Genomic DNA, 19,287 nt, shown 5'->3' on the forward strand with positions numbered 1-19,287 from the left:
AGGCATGATAATAATTTAAATACTCGCAGATTGAATATTGTTCAGTACTTTTAGTAAATTTTCATATATCACTTCGTACACCGCTGATGTTTCTTCGTTATAAAATTTTGCCACCTTTGTCTTAGAAACTCTAACTTATAAAGCTACCGTTAACAGGAAATTGAAAACGAACAATCACTGTTACACAAAACGAGTGTTTAAGAGAGAAGCGATTCAAGTCGAGACGCTCGGGTTTTCTACAAAAATACAAATTTATTCCGAGTTACATTACAGACGACTAACTGAGCATAGAGGCTACTTAATACTAGAAACGGGTGTCAGTTTCGTTGGTTCGGCCGTAGAGGTTTGAACTGTCGGTTATTATTCGTTGGTACGGTGTTCTGTTGACTGGGTGAATCTTTGGATGCTTCCTCGGGTTCAGGAGTCGAGGGTTGTTTCGCGAGCCACTCGAGAGCTCTCTGAATGGCTGGTGGTATCGGAGGTGGTGTTGGTACATGGGTGCCCGCTACTTGAGCACCAAATTCGTCGGCGGTCCAGCTGATCGCGATCGGCGTGCCGTCAGGAGCATTGTATTGCACAGATCCTTGAATCAATTGGGTCTCCGATGACGTGCCAGGGTATTTACGGCTTCCGGTCTCAGTCTGTACAATACCGCCCTCGGTTTCGTAGTTGAACGAATAGTGACCACGATTGTCACCCAAGTCTCGGTTTTCGGCTACGACCTTTTCAGGCTGACGGAAGTATTCCTGACAGTGGACGGCTGCGACGAGTGTAAGGAAAACCTAAAATTGTACCGTAGAATTAGAATATTATCGAAGACAACAACATGTAACGCAGGTAGCTCGAAAGCTTACGTTTAGAAAAATTTACTCTTTTCAGCTATTTAACCAATCTGTAAATCTACTTATTTGTCAACCTTCTTTTGTGATTAAATTAAGAGATAGAAAATATTATGAGAATTGTAACGTTGTTGATATCATGGTGTTGGAGATAAATATCACGGAGTGATATTAAATATGAAATAATTCCATATTTACGGGACCCCAAATATATAAAATATTTCATAGCTTTATTGTATGTAGGATAATTGTAAACGTAACAAATTATCTGTAAAGCTGCTAATTAAGTAGACATTTTAAATAAACTAAACTTATAAGCCTCTAATTTTTTCGTTAATTTATTACCTTTTCCTTCGATCAAAAAATAATGTTGGAGTTATAAAAAATTGCACGAAATGTAACAATTTTCAATGTCTATGGTTATTTTCATTTCACTGAAAGTATAGTTTTACATATAATAAGAACCTAATTTCTTACTGGATCCTAAACAAAAATGTTTTTCTTTCAAGAATAGCTTTAGCATTGTGTTGTTTACTTTTATATGCAATTTAGACATAGTGCAACTCTATAGTTTCCCAGCAACGTATGTTTTTATGTATTTAAGACCAAAAATTTATATTATATTTATTCAATGTAAATTATTATAGCTTCATACTTTATAATAATGTTCTAAGTATCTATTTATTACAAACTATTATTCATTATATGACTACTACATAATATGATTTTATTAAAATTGTGTTACATTTCACATGGTTGAGAAGCTCTTTTTTCATTACATTTTAAAATAACAATTTTTTACAGTCTAGAGAAACGTAATAAAACTTACAGAATCTAAATATTCATAAATGTACTAAAAAAATGAAGTACATGTTTGGATCGGCACTTTGTTTTAATTTTTTCTTGTTCGTTGATGAACAGTTTCAAAATTTATTTGCAAATTTAATTTATCAAGTATTTATGATGTAAGAATTTGTGTCAATTAGTCATCCTTATATATTTCGAAAAAGACACCTCTTTGTTTAAATCGTTAATTAGCGGTTTAAATGCACGTGTTATCGCTGCCAAGATGAGTGATTAATGCAATTTCCTATATTACATAATGCATCACGAGCGCTTAAAGAAAGTTGTTAGGTACGATTGATTCAATGGAATAATACTCTCCATTGGTTATTCGATTTTTTCATGAAAGTTGTTCGTTTATCGCGTGTAACCGTACGATGAGAAATATATTCTCGTATCGATGCGATGTTTACGACTGTACTAAATCATGAAGTCAGTGTTAAAGATTTCGGGAAGTGCTTATTCCTTTAACGCATGCGTTGACTATCTTCATGTTCGAATTTCTATTTTTGTCTCAAATGTGTACAGTATAAATGTTACTAGCACTCCTAGAATAAATTACACGTTCGAAGCAATGATCTATATGTACTAACGATGGGATCAAACAAATCGTAGATAATCTTAAAACCTGAAAGGGCAGTTATGAATTCTGTACTCATTTTTCAGAAAAGAAAAGCAGTAAAAATGTGTTTATATTTGTATCCACAGAAAGGTTCGAAAAGGATTTAACACTTTTAAAGATTCCTTATTTAGTAAATTAAGCTTTGCATGAATATGTAGTCTGAACTAAGGTTTGAAGAAACTCTCAACTCAAAGTCTTTTGTAGTCTAATATATTCTTACTCTATTTACTCTAGAATAATAAACGTTAAGTAATATATAATAATTTTGATAATGTTCAATATTTTTTGAATTTCTCTGTGTTATAAACGTGTTTAAATTTTCTGTGAAAAATATCTCACAATAATTAATATATTACTATATTATATGTGTGTGTGTGTGTGTCGTTGAAAAGTGTAGACATGATTGTACAGATTCGATAAAGTTTAAAAATTACTCATTATAAATTTCAAATCCAGCTGATTGGTGCCGAGTACATCGCATACAGAATAAAAAGTATTTATTTTAACGAGTACTACTCGATTTCAATTAAATAAAGCTTACGTGTTGATTAGTATTCATTGATAAGCACTGAACTCGAATCTCATTCATTTCAGACGGACTCATTCTTCATCGTTACTTCACAACCTCCGTATAGTTCACATTTACAATGTACGTTTCATAACTGCAACTTTCTTAATACTTGTGCAATTTGACAGTTGGCATGAATAGTTGTTCAGCTCAATATATAGATTTTGCTCGTCAAACTTTTTAATTGCAAACATTTAAATATTAACACATATACTATGAATCTCTGGATCTAACTTATATAGGGTCCAAATGATCACGAAGTTTAATTAATAAAACTAACCGATAAAATGAGAAAATGTTAATAAACATATGTTAAGAAAGCAGTAGTTTCAGAGATTTAACTTTCTAATTTGAATGACAATAACTTTAATTTGAAAGTCAATAGAACCGTACATGCGGGTACACATGTCACAGTTGACTAATACCTAAAGTAGCACAGTCTCTTGAGTACTAATAGGTGTAATCTGAATCTACAGCTTGTTATGGAATGTTTGACTTATAAAATTATGTAGTTAGATATTTCCGACGCTATTAGTTTACAGATATACAGCATTCTTCACGAATTCTGTACACCTGAAGATCTTTATTATTTTAAATAATATTCGAAAATGTTCCGTGCAAAAGTTGTTACATTTAAAGAAATACATAATGTGGTAAAAAAGATTTTTATACAAATGGAGGTGTAGAGGAAATACACAAATTACTAGACTAATTTTTTATGCTTGACTTTGATTGAATAGCAAATTTTGAGTATAAAAGTACTATATATTAGTTGTTCTAAAACTTATCCTTTTTAAGATATTTGACTTTGTCATATATAGGCTTTGTCTATTTATTATAAAACACGTCAAGAGATATGCTTAGTACTTCGAATAAAAACAAATAGCAGATAAGTTACAGGATAATATCTTACGCAATATAATCCTTCAACCTTCAGAATTATTACCTAGAATTTATTTATATTTTATCTTTATTTTCATTGTACAATGTTGTTATCCTAGAACATGGTTATCCTAGGATTAAATTATTTTTATCTATTCCAAAGTATAAGTATATTGCTTGTTACATTCCAAGACAAATTTTCGATAACCAACATTCGATATATTCGACCTTGCTATGTGCAAACATAGAAATGTATCATAGAAACATTTGTTTATATTTAAAATACAACACACATTGTATTTTATGTAAAAACTGCAAACGGAATTATATACAATTAGCTGTAAACTAAAATAAAATATATTGTATTTTAGGTAGAAACGAACATGACTTTGATTTATAGTAAAGAACTCAAACAATGGATCGAATGTTTGTTGAAAATAAAATATGCTCTTTAGATAATATTTTTGATATTTGTTTGTTTATTTTTCCTTTTCTCATTTCCTCGTGTTCTTCATACTTTTTCACACATGTAGCAGAAAAATATATTCTTTGGTTATAATATTTTTCATATTCGTTTGTTTATTCTTCCCTTTCTCAATTCTTTGTGTTCTTCATATTCTTTCACGCATGTAGAAGAAACAATTTTAATTAATTTGCTTGCAACGTTTTAACCGTAATATTTCTCGGTTCTCTTCAGTAAAATTAATCTAATTGAACATAGAGAGCATGATATAATAGTATAGGAGTAAATGAACAGTATAATAGTAACAGTATAAGTTTCAATACTTTATACATACAACTTTTGACAATGCCTTCGTTAAGTATCTAAGATATTTTTGTTCCGATTCGGAAAGATTCTATTAGTGTGGTATATCTTTTTATAAAAGTTTTGTCTATGATTTTTCACGATAACGAGCAATATTTATTACTAATTTTCAATATTTTTCGCTCGGAGAAATTGAAGATTCAAAAAGGTTCGATCTGTCGGAATATCTTTCTATCTCGAACTAAGGCGTAGCTAGAGCGTGTGGAAATAGAAGTCGATACACCTATGCTTTAATCTTCGTCATGTTTGTCCTGTAAATCCGTTGAGATACCTTTCTCCGGGAAAGGTCAGGGCAAGACAGATGTGTTAGTAGGTAGGTCACGATAATTATTGCGATTGTGAGCGGTAAAAGGGACGGACGAGACACGATTCTAGTAGCTCTTATACGTGAGTTAATAAAAATATGATCGTCCGAATTCAAACAATTGCACTTTGCTTTTATTCTTCGTTTTTGTAAATTCAAATAATTTCTCTACCTAAAAGTTTGTGAATTACTCATTGAGTATAAGTCTAAAAATCGAGAATAAAAGTTGTTTATTAAAATTGTTTTACTTGTTGCTATACCTTCCCACTATAGTTGTATCAGAGATATTTTTGAATTTTGTGCCAAAAGACAGCCGATAGAATAACCGTAACGTTAACTTAATAAAGTTTCTTGTTGCAACTGTAAAGATTGATTTTACAAGAAAACGTATGGCGACGTAAGTTGCTACCGAGAATATTGAATTTAAAATTTTGCAGAGATAGATTACGTAACTCGAACAAAATTTTTACTAACACGTGCTAAACAAAAGTTTTAACTCTATACGAGTACTTTCTACGCGCGAAATTCTACACTTGGGATGTCCTAGTTGGTAAGTAAATTCACAATTACGATCATGCTTTTAATGAGCCTCTAATACAGTGACATCATTGTGACTGCATAGTGGAAATGAACATTAAAATTCTTATACATAAAATATTTGACGTGCTGCATTAGACATTATATTTTCATAGCTTATCACGTTAATAATTATTTTGCAAACTTTTTTATCCTTGTATCTTATAGCAATTCAATTGAATATAAATTATTGTTCATGTACATATGAGATAATTTGTAAAGAAAATACTCGTACAAGCTAATTTGGCTATTAAAAGTATTTTTATAAAACATACCTCAATAATTATTTATTACTTCTAATTGAGAATTTTTTCGTTCAACACTTATATATAACCTAATCGATATGAAAAAACTTATTGAGAAATTAAAAGAAACAAGGAGACCATTTTGTTAGTAATGTATTTACGTTCAAATTAAAAGTGAATTTTCATAATAAATTCAATGGATTTATTACGTTATATACAAATTTAATTAAGATTAATAGAAGGGAAAATATTAATTGATTCAATTCATGGACTACTCTTCACTCTAATTGTATAACTTTTTATAGCAATTGTCAAGTATAAAATTACGTTTTAATGATAAAATCCATGATAATCTAAAGAAGATGTACAATTATCGTTTACCACTTTAATTTATACAAAATGTAAATATTTACGTATTTAATCTGTATCGTCGTTAACTAAAAATCAGAATATCAGAGATTGTGCAATATTCCAATTAAATTTCTCAACGAAGCAAATTTTCAGACTCGGTGACACTGACCTAACTCAACTGTCTCGTGTCATCTCAACCAACTACCTTTACGAATATTTTTTTTCTGTCAGAAACGGGAATGAAGTAAATCGTGAAATTAGCTCTAACCTAAACTGATAAAATCTTTTCAAGGCAAAATTTGAAAATTTGGTAATTATTCCATATATCAATCGAATAAAATTACAGTCAAATTATATGATTTCACATATGACATTAATACAAATAATATTTCTTTATTAAAATTTCTGTATATTGTACAATATTCCACTTTAAAGTATAACGAAAAATAAAATCTTAAACTTAAAAGTTATGAATTACTATAATCACTATTCTTTTTCTTGTCCACCAATTAAAAAGATAAATGATTTGGTTTTACGATTCAAATTCTTTATTATTAAATATAATTATTATATAGGATATTGACATTCTTTAAATTATGCCTAGACATTTACATATATTCTGTAATGTGGGTATTAATAACATGAAATTTGAAAATAATACTTATCGTGCCTTTCTAGAAATATCAAAGAACGAAATTTCTTGAAATTTTATATAATATATTTAATCTTTGACGATAAAGAAACTAGTAACTAATATTTAATTGAGCGAGACCATAAAAAATTATTAAAAACTATTCTGTGTATAAATTTATCATTTCCTTCGAAAATGTATGTTGCCTAATAAACTAACTTATAAATAATTCTTTCTTTTCTAAATACCTGAACATCTTACAAACTTTACTCGATCAAAGTTTGAAAATTTGACTTGACGGACGTCCTTCGAAAATGTTCTCTCATCTAGTGTCAATTATTGTCATTTTTTATTTCATATGATTATATACGTTTAGTACAAAGAAATAGACCTATCTAATCAGTTAACGTGTTAAAAATAACAAACTTTCCGTTACGAATTGTAAAAATCCAATCGAAATCAGAGCGTCTGGTCACGTCACTCTAACCTTCCGCCCAACAGAGATGGTTAAAATTTCATTCCAATAAAAAATGCCAAACAGCGATTTATTCCCGACGTGTATTCGATCGGGCAGTTAACTTTGATTGGTCCGTCGTGAAATATTTCGTTGTACAATTCAAATTTTAATTTCGACCGACTGAAAAAGTTTATCTTTTATACGTTACTCGAAACGTTTATCCGGTTAAAAATTTCGTCCATCTCTGGCCCTCCCTACTTCGACTAAATAACGCGAGAGAGGAAATTGCAAGCGACGCGGGAGAGAACCGGAGAGGCAAGGCGAAAGAAGACACTTACCAGGGCACGCATGTTGCCGAAACGATGAGATCCACGCGCCTGTGCAACAACCCAACGCTCACACGAGAAAGTGCGATACAGCGAGAATAGTGGAAGATAGGTCTGCGTGCTGGTAAAAAGGCAACGTCACATATAGAGCGTCGATGTTCCGCCGATGGTTGCCGGCGTGAAGTTCGTGAGCAACTCTTGGTCTGTTGGGGGCACAGCCGACCTTTATACCGGCGAGTCTACAAGCCAGCTGCCAGCCTTTACATAACCCGAGAAAGTTTATTTCGGGACAGCCACTTCTCCCTCTAGAGTACATCTAACCACGAACGATCCACACCCCCGTTGAACAAAAACGGGAACAATGAGAAGAAGGAAAGATGCGCGATTGTTCGCTCGGCTCCCTGCATCGCGCCGCTTTTTAAGGCGATTTCACCGCTCGCCGCGACGCGAGGAACTTGCGGATTTTCTCGTCCCGTACAAGCACCGTCTTCACTTACGTAACCCCGGTATTGCGTAATCACCATGTGGGTAGTGGTGCCTTCTCCTTTTCGGCGAGCCCGGACAATACAAGGATCGACGAGATCTCTACCATCATTTTTGACGAAACAAGCATTTAACACGAGCCCTTTGATGCCTGGAAGAAAGAAATATTTATTTGGGACACGCACGATCTTCGGGTGGTCGGTCACGATTGCGAGGAATGGTAGTTCCGTAATTGAACGCGATTAAGAGACGATCACGAAGCTGGTCGTTGAACGAGCGGTTCAAGTCACGATTTCGATGAATTGCTCGGTTGTTAATCGAAGAGTTTCTACAAATTTAGAAATTGCATGTTGAACCGATATTTTGTCAGAACTGATAGGATGATACGTTAGGTTAGCTCTAGGGTACCTTCTGTCAAGATGGACTTCCGAGGTCATTTAAGGCTTCTCTCGAATATCAATGTTATCGATTTTCAAATAAATGAATTTATAGCATTTACGAGAGAAAATTAATTGTATTCGTAGAAAATATTTATATAGTTCAGCTTAGAATAAGCGGAAATATAGAACAAAGAGTAAACGTACAAAGGAGAGTATAATAGAAGGAATCTACTGTTTTGCTTAAATGATAACACATAAAGAAAACGGAAAGTTTCGCCGCAGGAATTCGCCAAATAATTAAATTAAATTCAAATTTACTTCTACGTCACGTCAGAGTAATACTCGCTGTAACTGACTATTAACTGCAAATATTACTTCGTTAGGTAATACCCTTACATACATTGCAATATGTACCTTCCAGTCAAGATCCCAGAAGTCCTCCTAGAGTTAAGGAAGTTTTTGCATAGTGGAGAACTTATTCTTTTGGCATCAATTAGAGAAATAATATATGCGAATGATTTTCTTACAAGTACTTGCATCACATATTTTTAACCGCTGAATCCTAGTTCTTTTAACACATCTATGTGGAATTTTATTCTTTTTGTGCATCATACCATCCAAGCCTTTTTTCTAATACCATGACTGCTTTCTCGCTACCGTGCAATTTTTATTCTTTAATGCATTAATTGTTACTGTATCGCGTGGATGTCATTATTCGGATTAAATTTTTGTGATGTTCACGAGGAACCACTGGACGAACTTGTTCGTGTAGCCTTGTAAAGAAAGAAAACTCTGGACCTAAATATGCGATATCAAGATACTTTGAAACAGGGCACCTTGCCCCAATTCAATTTATACTCATCAAATTTGCTGACTGGCCCGTAAGGAGTTGTAAACAGTAGTAAATAAGTTGTCATAATTAAAATAAAAATAAAAATATATATAATAATAATATTTTACTGCTATGCAAGAATGTTTCAATAAGAAACAAGATACTTTATGATGACATCTATTCGAATAATAGAAAGTTCAAATAGTAGTGTTCGTATAATGGATGTTCTATCAAGAATTCGTTGAATGCTTAAAATTATGTTCGAATTGGGTATCAAAATGATTTTTATGACATGGTTTGAATCTAAACTCTACTATGACAATTGGGCCATTTTCTGTACATCTGCTGTTAAGTCATAAGCGTAGTCGAAACATGTGTTACTTGGTGACGTCCTTAGAAACGATAACTGAATATTCCATCCCTCTCTCTCTCTCTACAAACCCATCTGTGTCATGAATTTTCTTGCAAATCAGCATTCGCCAATTCTCTCTGTACAGCATTTGTTCTCTCATCGAAACAACAAATCTATCACAGAGGTATCCATTAGTTGTACGAACTATCTGAAAATTCTGTAAAATCTCGATACAGAGATGCCAAGGACAAATAAGAACAGTCCATTTAGAATGTTCTCATCTCTCATTAAGTACCATCAAACAGTCACAGCGTTAGGACACTCGCGCTCCTGTACTCGCAACTCTCTCTCTCGACTGAATTGAACAGCACAGTTTTACCCACGCACGATAAATAAATTCATGAGACATTTCACAGAGTTGATAGAAATGAAAATTGATTACGTTTAAAAGTTCCCGCAAATATTTACGTAGGCTTTAATGTCAAATGGAAAAGAACCTCGCCGTTTCATCGCGGGAATTTAACTAGCATCCTCGTCAAGTACTGTGTCATTGAAATCTATGGCACGGGAACGTTAACTGTGCACGAAGTGACAGATAAATTTTCTCTGTGTTCAAATGTGACTTTGACCTGTGCTGTAATTATCTGTGATCATCTCATCTTCGTTCAATTTTTATGACGAAGCATCGAGCCATTTACGCTATGTAAATCCCACTTGAGAGGTAGTTTCACGAATAGGCTTTCCCTTGAAAATGGCCGTCATACTTTCGAGTTAACGTGTCTCGAAACTTTACGGCCGTAATGGACATTTACATTCAATGAACATCAAATAAATTCGAAAGAAAGATAGACGAAACAATTAAGTGATTTATGATGTTTTGGTATGCGTCTAAACTTTTAGGTCCACCATCGTCGGAGTTACGAGACATTTGCATCCGAACGCAATTATCGTCGGTGATATTCAGTAAAACTGGAATCGCGTGGTAATAGTAAATATTAGAAGTGAGATTTCTTCATCAATCGTTTCATTTGATCTACAGCCCTAGAAGATTCGTTCTGTTACGACAAAGCTGGAAAATAAAGATACTTTCTTCCGATCCCGTGTAACTTTTTTAAGTGACAAGATAAAATATTATATATAAGCACGTGATAGGTAAGCACGCGATAAAAATTATTATTTGCATTTACTTGTTCACATACATAACTTTTCTCATCTAGCATAAAGTTTTCATTACCTCAGCAATGTTATTATTTATATACGTATATTTTTGTACATAATTCTTTTTTAAATGTACATATTTACAATAGGGTTATTAGCAACTTCTTCTGTTTGTTAAGGCATATTTAATAGGTTTGAATCATTGCATAACGCGATAACTTTTTTATTGTTTCTTAAATTGAATAATAAATTTAGTGGTCGGTTTTGATCCGAAAATTATCCCTTTCCTTCTATATTTCTAACATACGATAAAAAAAAAGTTCGATTTTGAGTTCAGTTATTTCTCAAAAAATTAAACGTGTTTGAACATTTAAATTTGAAAAATTGTATCACTAGAGAAACGTTGTAAATGTTCCGTAAATACTTCGTCCGGTGAAAAGTGTTCCTGCATTAAAAACGTTTGGAAAATGCAGCCCTAAATATTCGGTAAGTACGCTAAATTGTTTTTATCGGACGATTGAGATCAGTAGGTCGAAAATTCTCGAAACCGATTCAACGACATTCAATTTTTCCGTGCGAATCTTCATTGTTTCGTCAGAAACCAGAGTCTCCGCGAAGTGGGACTTCTTCACTGGACGTGCAACACTGACAATGAGTTAACGTTACCGCGTTGCTTGCAACTGAGAAAGGTTACGTTACGTTCAATTGTACCTGTTATTTATCCGAGGATAATGACATCGGCGTGTTGAACGACCGTTACTCATTCCTCGGTGGGAATTGAACTCCACCGATGCGAGTCCTTGGCCGAGTGATCCTAACGGCGCGGTGCGCTGTCTACGATAGGCTGCGTTCACATAACTGCATTAATGGCTACCTAATAGGTGCGGGTCAATATTTGTCTTTTAAAGTGGAAGATCCTCGATGAGAAGAATTACACGCACTTTGTACATCAATGAAAAAATATAATTTACGATGGTTTTCTAAAGAATGTATTTAATTTCATACACGTGTGACATAGATGAATGTATATTTATCAGAAATGTATGCTTTTAGCACGAATGCCTCTGTGCTTAAATATCTATGGTAAGTTTTGTGTTTTAAAGTATCTAGAGTTGACAGGTTAAATGAATTCTGATTTTAGGAGTAATTGAAACTTTGCTACCGTGTCGCGGTTTTACGGATGTATAATTATTTTCCAATAATCGAAAAGTATAGGTACATTAAACGAAAAATATCGTTTTAAATAAGATTATTTCATTTAGTTTTTAAGGTACGTGACACTAATTTTCAAACACGAAAATATCGATTCATTTGGTATGAAATCTCGAATAAAAGTTTCTTCGAAATTGAAAAAGACACAGTGATGTTTAATTGTCGATTTAGTTCACGGTGATATTTCTTTATTAAAAAAGTTTATTATGATCTTTTGATAATCTTTTGTGGATCTCGTCAAATATACTATTGTAGCATACTGATCTGCTGCAACAATGAAGTAAAACACTCTTTTTCCTAGATATTTCTGTTTTAAACAATATACGTTCGAAAATGATTTTCTTTAATAGTAACATTTATGACGCAAAATCTGTTATTATTTGATATTTCTGCTGACAAAACAAAATTAAAAATATAATTATTTAAATCTTTTACAAATCACTTTATCATGTAATCATGATCCCGTGTGTTTCAACATCCTTTTCTCGCTTTCAAATATTCAAATTTACTTTTACAAAATGCCATACGCGCGTTGGTATAGAAAAAGTATTTCTTAAACTTCAACTTCTCTCGGAGGCCCTCAAGGAAGAAAAGTTTTTAACGGCTTCCCTACAGTAAATTTAAATTATAATTCTTTAATATGTTTTAAAACTATTTTCTATAAACATTTATTTGTTTAAAATTTTCAAATATCGTGTAGATGGTTTCGTAATTTTTAATTTAATTTTGCTCTAAAATTAACGGATTCACATATCTATGTCTTCTTGAAAATAAATATTCAGTATAATAAATTACTTTATTTTGTTGAATAATATTAGCCCTCAATGTTTCACTGTCGAATAGAACTGTCGCTCTGCAAACGAAAAATCCAATAAAATTCGCAATGTTGATAAAACCATAGAAAGAATTTCATTTGTTTTAAATATTTCAGTTTCTTAGTTTCTAGGACATATTAAATATTTTTAATACTGACGCTAGTAATTTTTTCACTGCGTAATTTAATAATGAGATGCTATGGGAATTATTTTTTTATTCCATTATATAATGTGGTTTCTTTTTCATTTAAGGTTTCGGATTCCACCACGTTTACAGACCCTTGAGGAGCCATGGATAGAAAACTATTTTTTTTTTTTAACTGGTACAGAATATACTTGGCTCTTTATGAAAAATACAAATTCAATACTATTGAAACAATTTTTCTGATATTAATTATGTTACTAGATTGCGCATTTATGCATGCAAAGTCTCCAAATCTGTCGATTTCTCTTATGATTAGGTTCATTATATCAAATTATTTATTTAAAACATTATCTATTTTTAACATATTCATTCTCTCACAATCCATTACAATGTAATCCCAATGTGATCAAAAATAAAGGTAGTAATGATAAATATTGATACGTAGTTTTTTTCTTTAAAAACTACAATTCTGTCTAATAGCAGTTTTCGACTAAAATACTTCAACTTTGTCTAACAACTGTTGTTGCTTAATTACATTTTTTTATATCATAAATATTTTTATTATTCATTTCATAAAAAAACACTTTATGTAGCCCACCCTATAGAAGTAGTATATCCCTTTTCGTATTCTTGTTATTTTGCGCTTACTTCTAAATTTTATTTATTGCTATTATTCGATTCTACTTGTTAATTTAATTCTACTTGGATTATAAATCTAACAATCTTCGTTTCAGAAAACATTATTGTCTTCCTTATACATTAATCAGCCTCTATAAGAACAAAGCTCCCATTTTAAACTGGCAACAAAATGTCAAGTCAATTCTCATTCTTCGATACTTTTGCTTGTCCAAATAAAATAAAATTTTTGTTCTTAAACTTTCTTTCCTATAAATATAATATAATTAATCTTATCAAAAACGTTAAATTAATAATAAAGCAGTTTGAGACTAACTGGTGAAGAAAGTTCCTTTGAACTTTTATTCTGTATTCAGTTTTTGCAACGGAATTTATGAAAAATTATAAAAATGCACGTTGCTTAATTGAATATGTCTTTTTCCTGTTCAAAATATCTCCTGAGAACTAAGTTCACTATTCATTACAAATTCGTTCCTAATCTAATCGTCATGTGTTAAAGGAAACAGTTGTATTGGTCTTCATATTTTCATTATAAAACACTATTTCCAAAACAGTTTTCCAACAGGTTGAACAGTTCAAGAGAAGAGGACTAAAGAAAATATTTAATGTTGAAAAATATGGCTTCCTTAAGCATTTCTTTCTAAGATGAAGATAATACACTGATCATTGGAATTTAACTATAAGGATACATTGTTTTTGTATCGTTGTACATACACGACTTATATCATATAATAAATGTCTCCGTTCCCAAATTTTAATGTGTGAAAATTATACAAATGTGTTACTTTTATTTATTTATTGGTGCAATAATTTTATAAGCATTTAATTTAATCAAAAGTTTTCCTTAAATAATTTGTCATATCTAGTGATGAAAAAAAATGTAATCACTTCAAGTTAACAAAATCTATTTAATTTTGAATTAATTAAAATAAATGGAACAAAAATTTGTCTGTAAATCTCGAGTTCAGAACTTTGCCACTTTTTTAGGGAGCGCTAACCAAAAAGTTTGGCAACCATAGTTGTAACGTAAGTAGGCCTCAGTGATTCAGCCTTAGTTTAGCGAGTCGTTTAAGTCACGTATCCATCAGCAGTATAAACTGTTTGTGCATGTCACGGAATAAACAGTTATCGATAGAATAAAGTATGCACAAATGTGATAATAAATTCTTTGAAAAACTTTGGAATGAAAGCAAACTCGAAATGAATCTCGAAATTAGACAAAAGAAAAATAAAAACACTAGCTTCTATATAAATTATATAAATACGAGCCTCATAGTTAGAAGAAGAACAAACTTTGCATCAAGACGGTTCAACATACAATGCATGATATTTCAAAAGATTAATTAAATTTTTAATAATTACACACGTGTTAGAATTATTCAATACTCACTATTCTAGTTAAGAAAATGATTTTTTATCATAAATTATGAGTATTTTGTGTTAAATGCGAATATCTTGAAGAAACAAACATTCTTCTTTGAAACAACTCCAAAGGAAATGAAATTTTTAGATTGAAATTTTGTTTACTAACCATATGACATATATCGATATATAAGGATATAGATTTTTCTTTGAAACGAGGACAATTTTTTTCAAACGCATTAAATTCACCATCGAAAATTACCCAAAAGTACAAATTGGGTACTTGGTGACCCGAAGGTGATGTAAAAGAATGTTTAAAATGACTACTTCAAAGTAATCTCTTTAGGATTTAATGCAACAGTCTCAGTGGTACTGTCATTGTTAAAAGTTCTCTTTGTTTGTGCTTCGTTTAATCTCGTCTCTTCTTGAATCTTTCCAATAATGTCAAATCTCCTTTGAGCTTCGTCTTCATTCTAGAGAAGATGAAAAGTCTCAAATGGCCAAATCAACAGAATAGAGAGGATTTTCGTCTTCTGTAAAACGAAGACAAAGCTTAAAGAGAGGATTTGGCACAGTTAAGGAAGTTACTTTAAGGAAGATGATGGCCACTAAAATCTTAGGTTAGTCTGTCATTTTTATAGAACTAGTTCAAAGATTTTTTGCTATCACTACGTATATCTCGTACATAATTTTTCGAATATTTTTATGGAAATTTACTGCGCGTAACTGGAAAGTCTACGTTCTTATTTACAATGTATCATCAGATATAAAGTTTAGCATGGAGTGCAACTTACCCACGCTCTCATGGATATTATGGTATTAAAGTTCATGAAAGAACCCCTAATAATAAACGTATTAAAAACGCGTTAACGTATACATGACAAACACTACTATTTCAAAGAAGGAAACTGATTATCTACGTATAGAATAAATGCATAACGTAACATTGACTATAACATAACATTTTATTAGTCACTATTATATAATTAAATACCATTTGAAATTTTAAGATTTTACATTATAATTTTACAAGCAATCAAATAACAGAAATAAATACCAGAAGCTATATTTGTAGACATTTAATTAAAATATTGTCATTTATAGGTTTCGATGGTGTAATAAAATATTGAGTGACATCGTAGGAGCGAGAGAGTCTAGAGAATGTTAGAATGTAAATCTAATGTTTAGAAATAAGAATTCAAGGAATGAATTCGTACGTCAAAGTGAATAAGCGACGATAATGAATATGTATTTTTGCTTCTGAATATAATTAAAATAGTATCTATATTGTAACCAAGAAATTGTAATAATTTATATTATTCAAGAAAGTTTCAATTTATCAATTTGGAGTTTCAATTTATTCATCAAATATGTATTTTTTAATTCTATTTGTGAAAGTCTCTTAATTATTGTAATAACAATTGGATTTGATTTTCTAACATTATCTGAGCGGAAAATATATTTAAAATCGAAAGAATTGAAAAAAAGGTTGGACATATGATTAATACTATAATTAGCGATATTAAATTATCGAAGAAAAATATATTTTCTCAGCAATAAAATTATTGTTACTATTATTATTATTATTATTATTATAGTTGAATTTTAGTTTTAGTTTCATCGTTAATCTCATGATATTATGATATATTCATTAAACGTTTTAAGTTTGACGGTGTATCTATTTCAAATAGGAATGCGATTTTCCATTAAATTATTATAAGAATCTATTCAGAAACTAATTTCAATTGAAGTTAGATTACTTTTATATTTCTATTCCTCCCGCATTACATTTGAAATATACATTACATTAAAATTCATTTAATCTTCTTGGTATACTAATTAGAAACAGGTCAGCGTAATTGTTTAGACAAACTCTTCTCGATCTACTCTAATTTATGTTTTCCTTCTTTCGCATGTTCACTCTGATGTGTCGATTTGACGGAATACAAATTATTATCACGTCAAACTATGACACGCTACATCGTGTAGCGTGTATCTAACACTCGTAATGACGATGTCTATTATTGTTCAGAATAAGGAAGTAAAATATTTTACACGATTATTTTATACAGATATAAATGGATAAATACTCAAAAAAAGATCGCTCCTGGATGTAGGCAAACATTATTGCACAATGTTTATGCAGTCAAAAGATATTGTTGCGTGACGTCCATTTAATTATGTAACAGTGTAGTTGGATACGAATAACAATTACGGTATTAATCATTGTTTTCGATCACGAGTTCAACCATTTATGCTGCGATAAGAAATTTCGCCATTCACACGTGTTTTAAGTCGACCAATTCTACTGTCCTACATGCGACAACGCAGTAGAATGGGTTGTCTGTGTTCAGGCAATATGAAGCACTATAGTTAACCCTGTTGTAACACGGTACTTTGAGAACACGGTTTCGATGTGACACGGCACGAAAATTGCGACAATTCTCCTGTAACGTGATATTTTCAGAATACGATTTTGGTATAACAGAACTTAATAAACAATCCTTGTACAGCACTGTTTCACAGAAAATTAAATAAAAATAAGAAAAGGTTCCTCCTTGTATACACAATAGAAGCGTTCTTCTTTTTAATTCCAATTGCTAAAAAACTATAAACCACAAAAACGAAGAAATAATTGTATAACAATTTTTACAAACGCTTCAGATGGTCTTCTTCTCCTTCGATATTTGATCTGCCGATGAATCGGAGCGAAGGGTTCTTAATGGATTAAAATTCACTAATGAATAGTAATGATTCATCGGAAACTTTCTGTCTCTCTTAAATTATACAAAAGTTTTCACAGAAATTTTATCGCGCAAATTCTAAAACATCCGTTCCAAGAGAACACAATTTTTAAGAAAATTCCTAACGGTAGAGATTAGGTTTTTCTATATATAAAAAAAAAAAAGAAAAATACCCCGAGAACAGATATTTTAATATGAAAAACTTGAGAAGTAAAAGTCAACCGTTTGCGTCGATCCCTGCTCTTTTGTTTTATCCTTTTCCTATTTGCATTCTCGCGTTTGTGTTCACTCGTACAGTTCGTATGTATAATTGCCACGCGTGATATTTAAAAAACTGTTTCGTCGAGAAATTGCCAAATACTCTCCATAAAATACCGCTTCATCTACCACCGGTCGCTTTCACGCGAAGACTTTCGTTCTAATCGTTGTACTCGATGAATCCATCGATCACGTCAACTAACGGACGAGATCGTACAGAGCGTCGATCGATTCGGCTATTAGAGAATCGTAGAAAAGCCGAGAAACTGGCGGGTGGTAGGGATACCGGCCTCACGGGGAGACACGAAGTTGCCCGAAAGAGGCGCGCCAGGTCCGAGGCCCAACGATTCTCGTATCACTGGTAACCACCGCCACCGCGAGAGGGCGCTGTCGATCTCGCAACGCGATAGACGTGCGCGTGTGTCACGGCTGGTGACGTGCGATCGGCGTACACAACGCCGTCGCGACGCGACGTCGACGTATCGCAATCGCGTGCAGCAGCAAACGACGACCGTTCCGGTTACCGTGGCGGTTTCCGAAACATCAACTGGAACATTTATTACTCACGAACGTCAGGGTACCACGTGGATTGTTGCGTGACCCTGTCATCAGCCCTCGGTACATCGATGGGTCTCGGTGACTTCATTGGAATGCAATCGATCCGGTCGGGGTCCTCTTCGATCTGACAGGTACTTAGCTCGGTAACACGTGATCTTCGTCGTTCGACTGGTACACGCGTACCTTCATCTCGTAGCCCGAGCGAGTTCGATCCGTTAAATCGTTCGACGATCATCGATATTTAGTATCTCGTATACGTAACTCTTTGGTAACTCTTTACTTTCGACTGAAAAGCGGGATGCGTTTATCGGTTACTCTTTGTGCAGTATTAGTTATCTGCCGTTCGTTTGACAAGAAAGAGACAGACTCCGTTCGATTTGTTTCCGAATGATTCATTGTATCGCCTCGGAACCGATGTTTTCATTCAGCTCGTAGGTATCTGAATTTTGTCGAACGGTGAGAACATCGGTTTTTATAGGTCACTGTTCGGCGCTACCTCAACAGGTATTCCGTGGTGAACGCATCCGTGCTCGGTGCAATTTTATCTCGATGCACTGTTTTATTGTACGTACGTTACGTATACCCGTTTCGTCCAATAAGAGTAAATACATTTGTATGTTTATCGAAGAAGTTATCGGTAACGGTGTACCGTCGTAACGGATAACGATTTATTCGATGCTCGTACAGATAATTATACGCGAGAATTGAAACACTCGTTCGAGCAGTTCATTCTTTCACTGTCTCGTAAACGAGTCCATCGGCAAAATCTCTACAAAACGCCAATTTATTTTCGTAACGTCTTTTGAACTCGTGTTCGATGAACGCTCTAAGAGCAAAGTCCTCTTTCGTGCTCGATCAGCTGACCGTTACGGAGCAAAAGAT

The 19,287-nt window shown here is 32.6% G+C and overlaps 2 protein-coding genes across 6 annotated transcripts in view; one reads left to right on the plus strand and one right to left on the minus strand.

Moving 5' to 3' along the window:
* Positions 1–35: 35 nt before the first annotated feature.
* On the minus strand, positions 36–18,867 carry Cpr17 (cuticular protein 17). 5 transcript variants are annotated; one of them, XM_076319885.1, is made up of 3 exons: positions 17,812–18,085; positions 7,483–8,104; positions 36–782 (listed from the first exon to the last, which is right to left on the minus strand). In XM_076319885.1, exons 2-3 carry the CDS (start codon positions 7,492–7,494, stop codon positions 318–320), a joined length of 477 nt encoding a protein of 158 aa, XP_076176000.1. In that variant the 5' UTR covers positions 7,495–8,104; positions 17,812–18,085; the 3' UTR covers positions 36–317. The 5 variants fall into 5 exon arrangements, with proteins under 5 accessions (XP_076176000.1, XP_076176002.1, XP_076176001.1 ...); XM_076319887.1 differs by lacking the exon at positions 17,812–18,085 and adding an exon at positions 11,387–12,014; XM_076319886.1 differs by lacking the exon at positions 17,812–18,085 and adding an exon at positions 8,748–10,542.
* The window catches only part of Ine (solute carrier family 6 member inebriated), a 36,363-nt gene continuing 35,388 nt past the window's right edge, over positions 18,313–19,287 (plus strand). The window contains exon 1 of the mRNA XM_076319881.1: positions 18,313–18,536. The gene's annotated coding sequence lies outside the window, so the exon portion shown is untranslated. The remainder of the gene's footprint in view (positions 18,537–19,287) is intronic.

Source organism: Ptiloglossa arizonensis, chromosome 9 (genome assembly GCF_051014685.1).
Source record: "Ptiloglossa arizonensis isolate GNS036 chromosome 9, iyPtiAriz1_principal, whole genome shotgun sequence".
Taxonomy (NCBI): domain Eukaryota; kingdom Metazoa; phylum Arthropoda; class Insecta; order Hymenoptera; family Colletidae; genus Ptiloglossa; species Ptiloglossa arizonensis.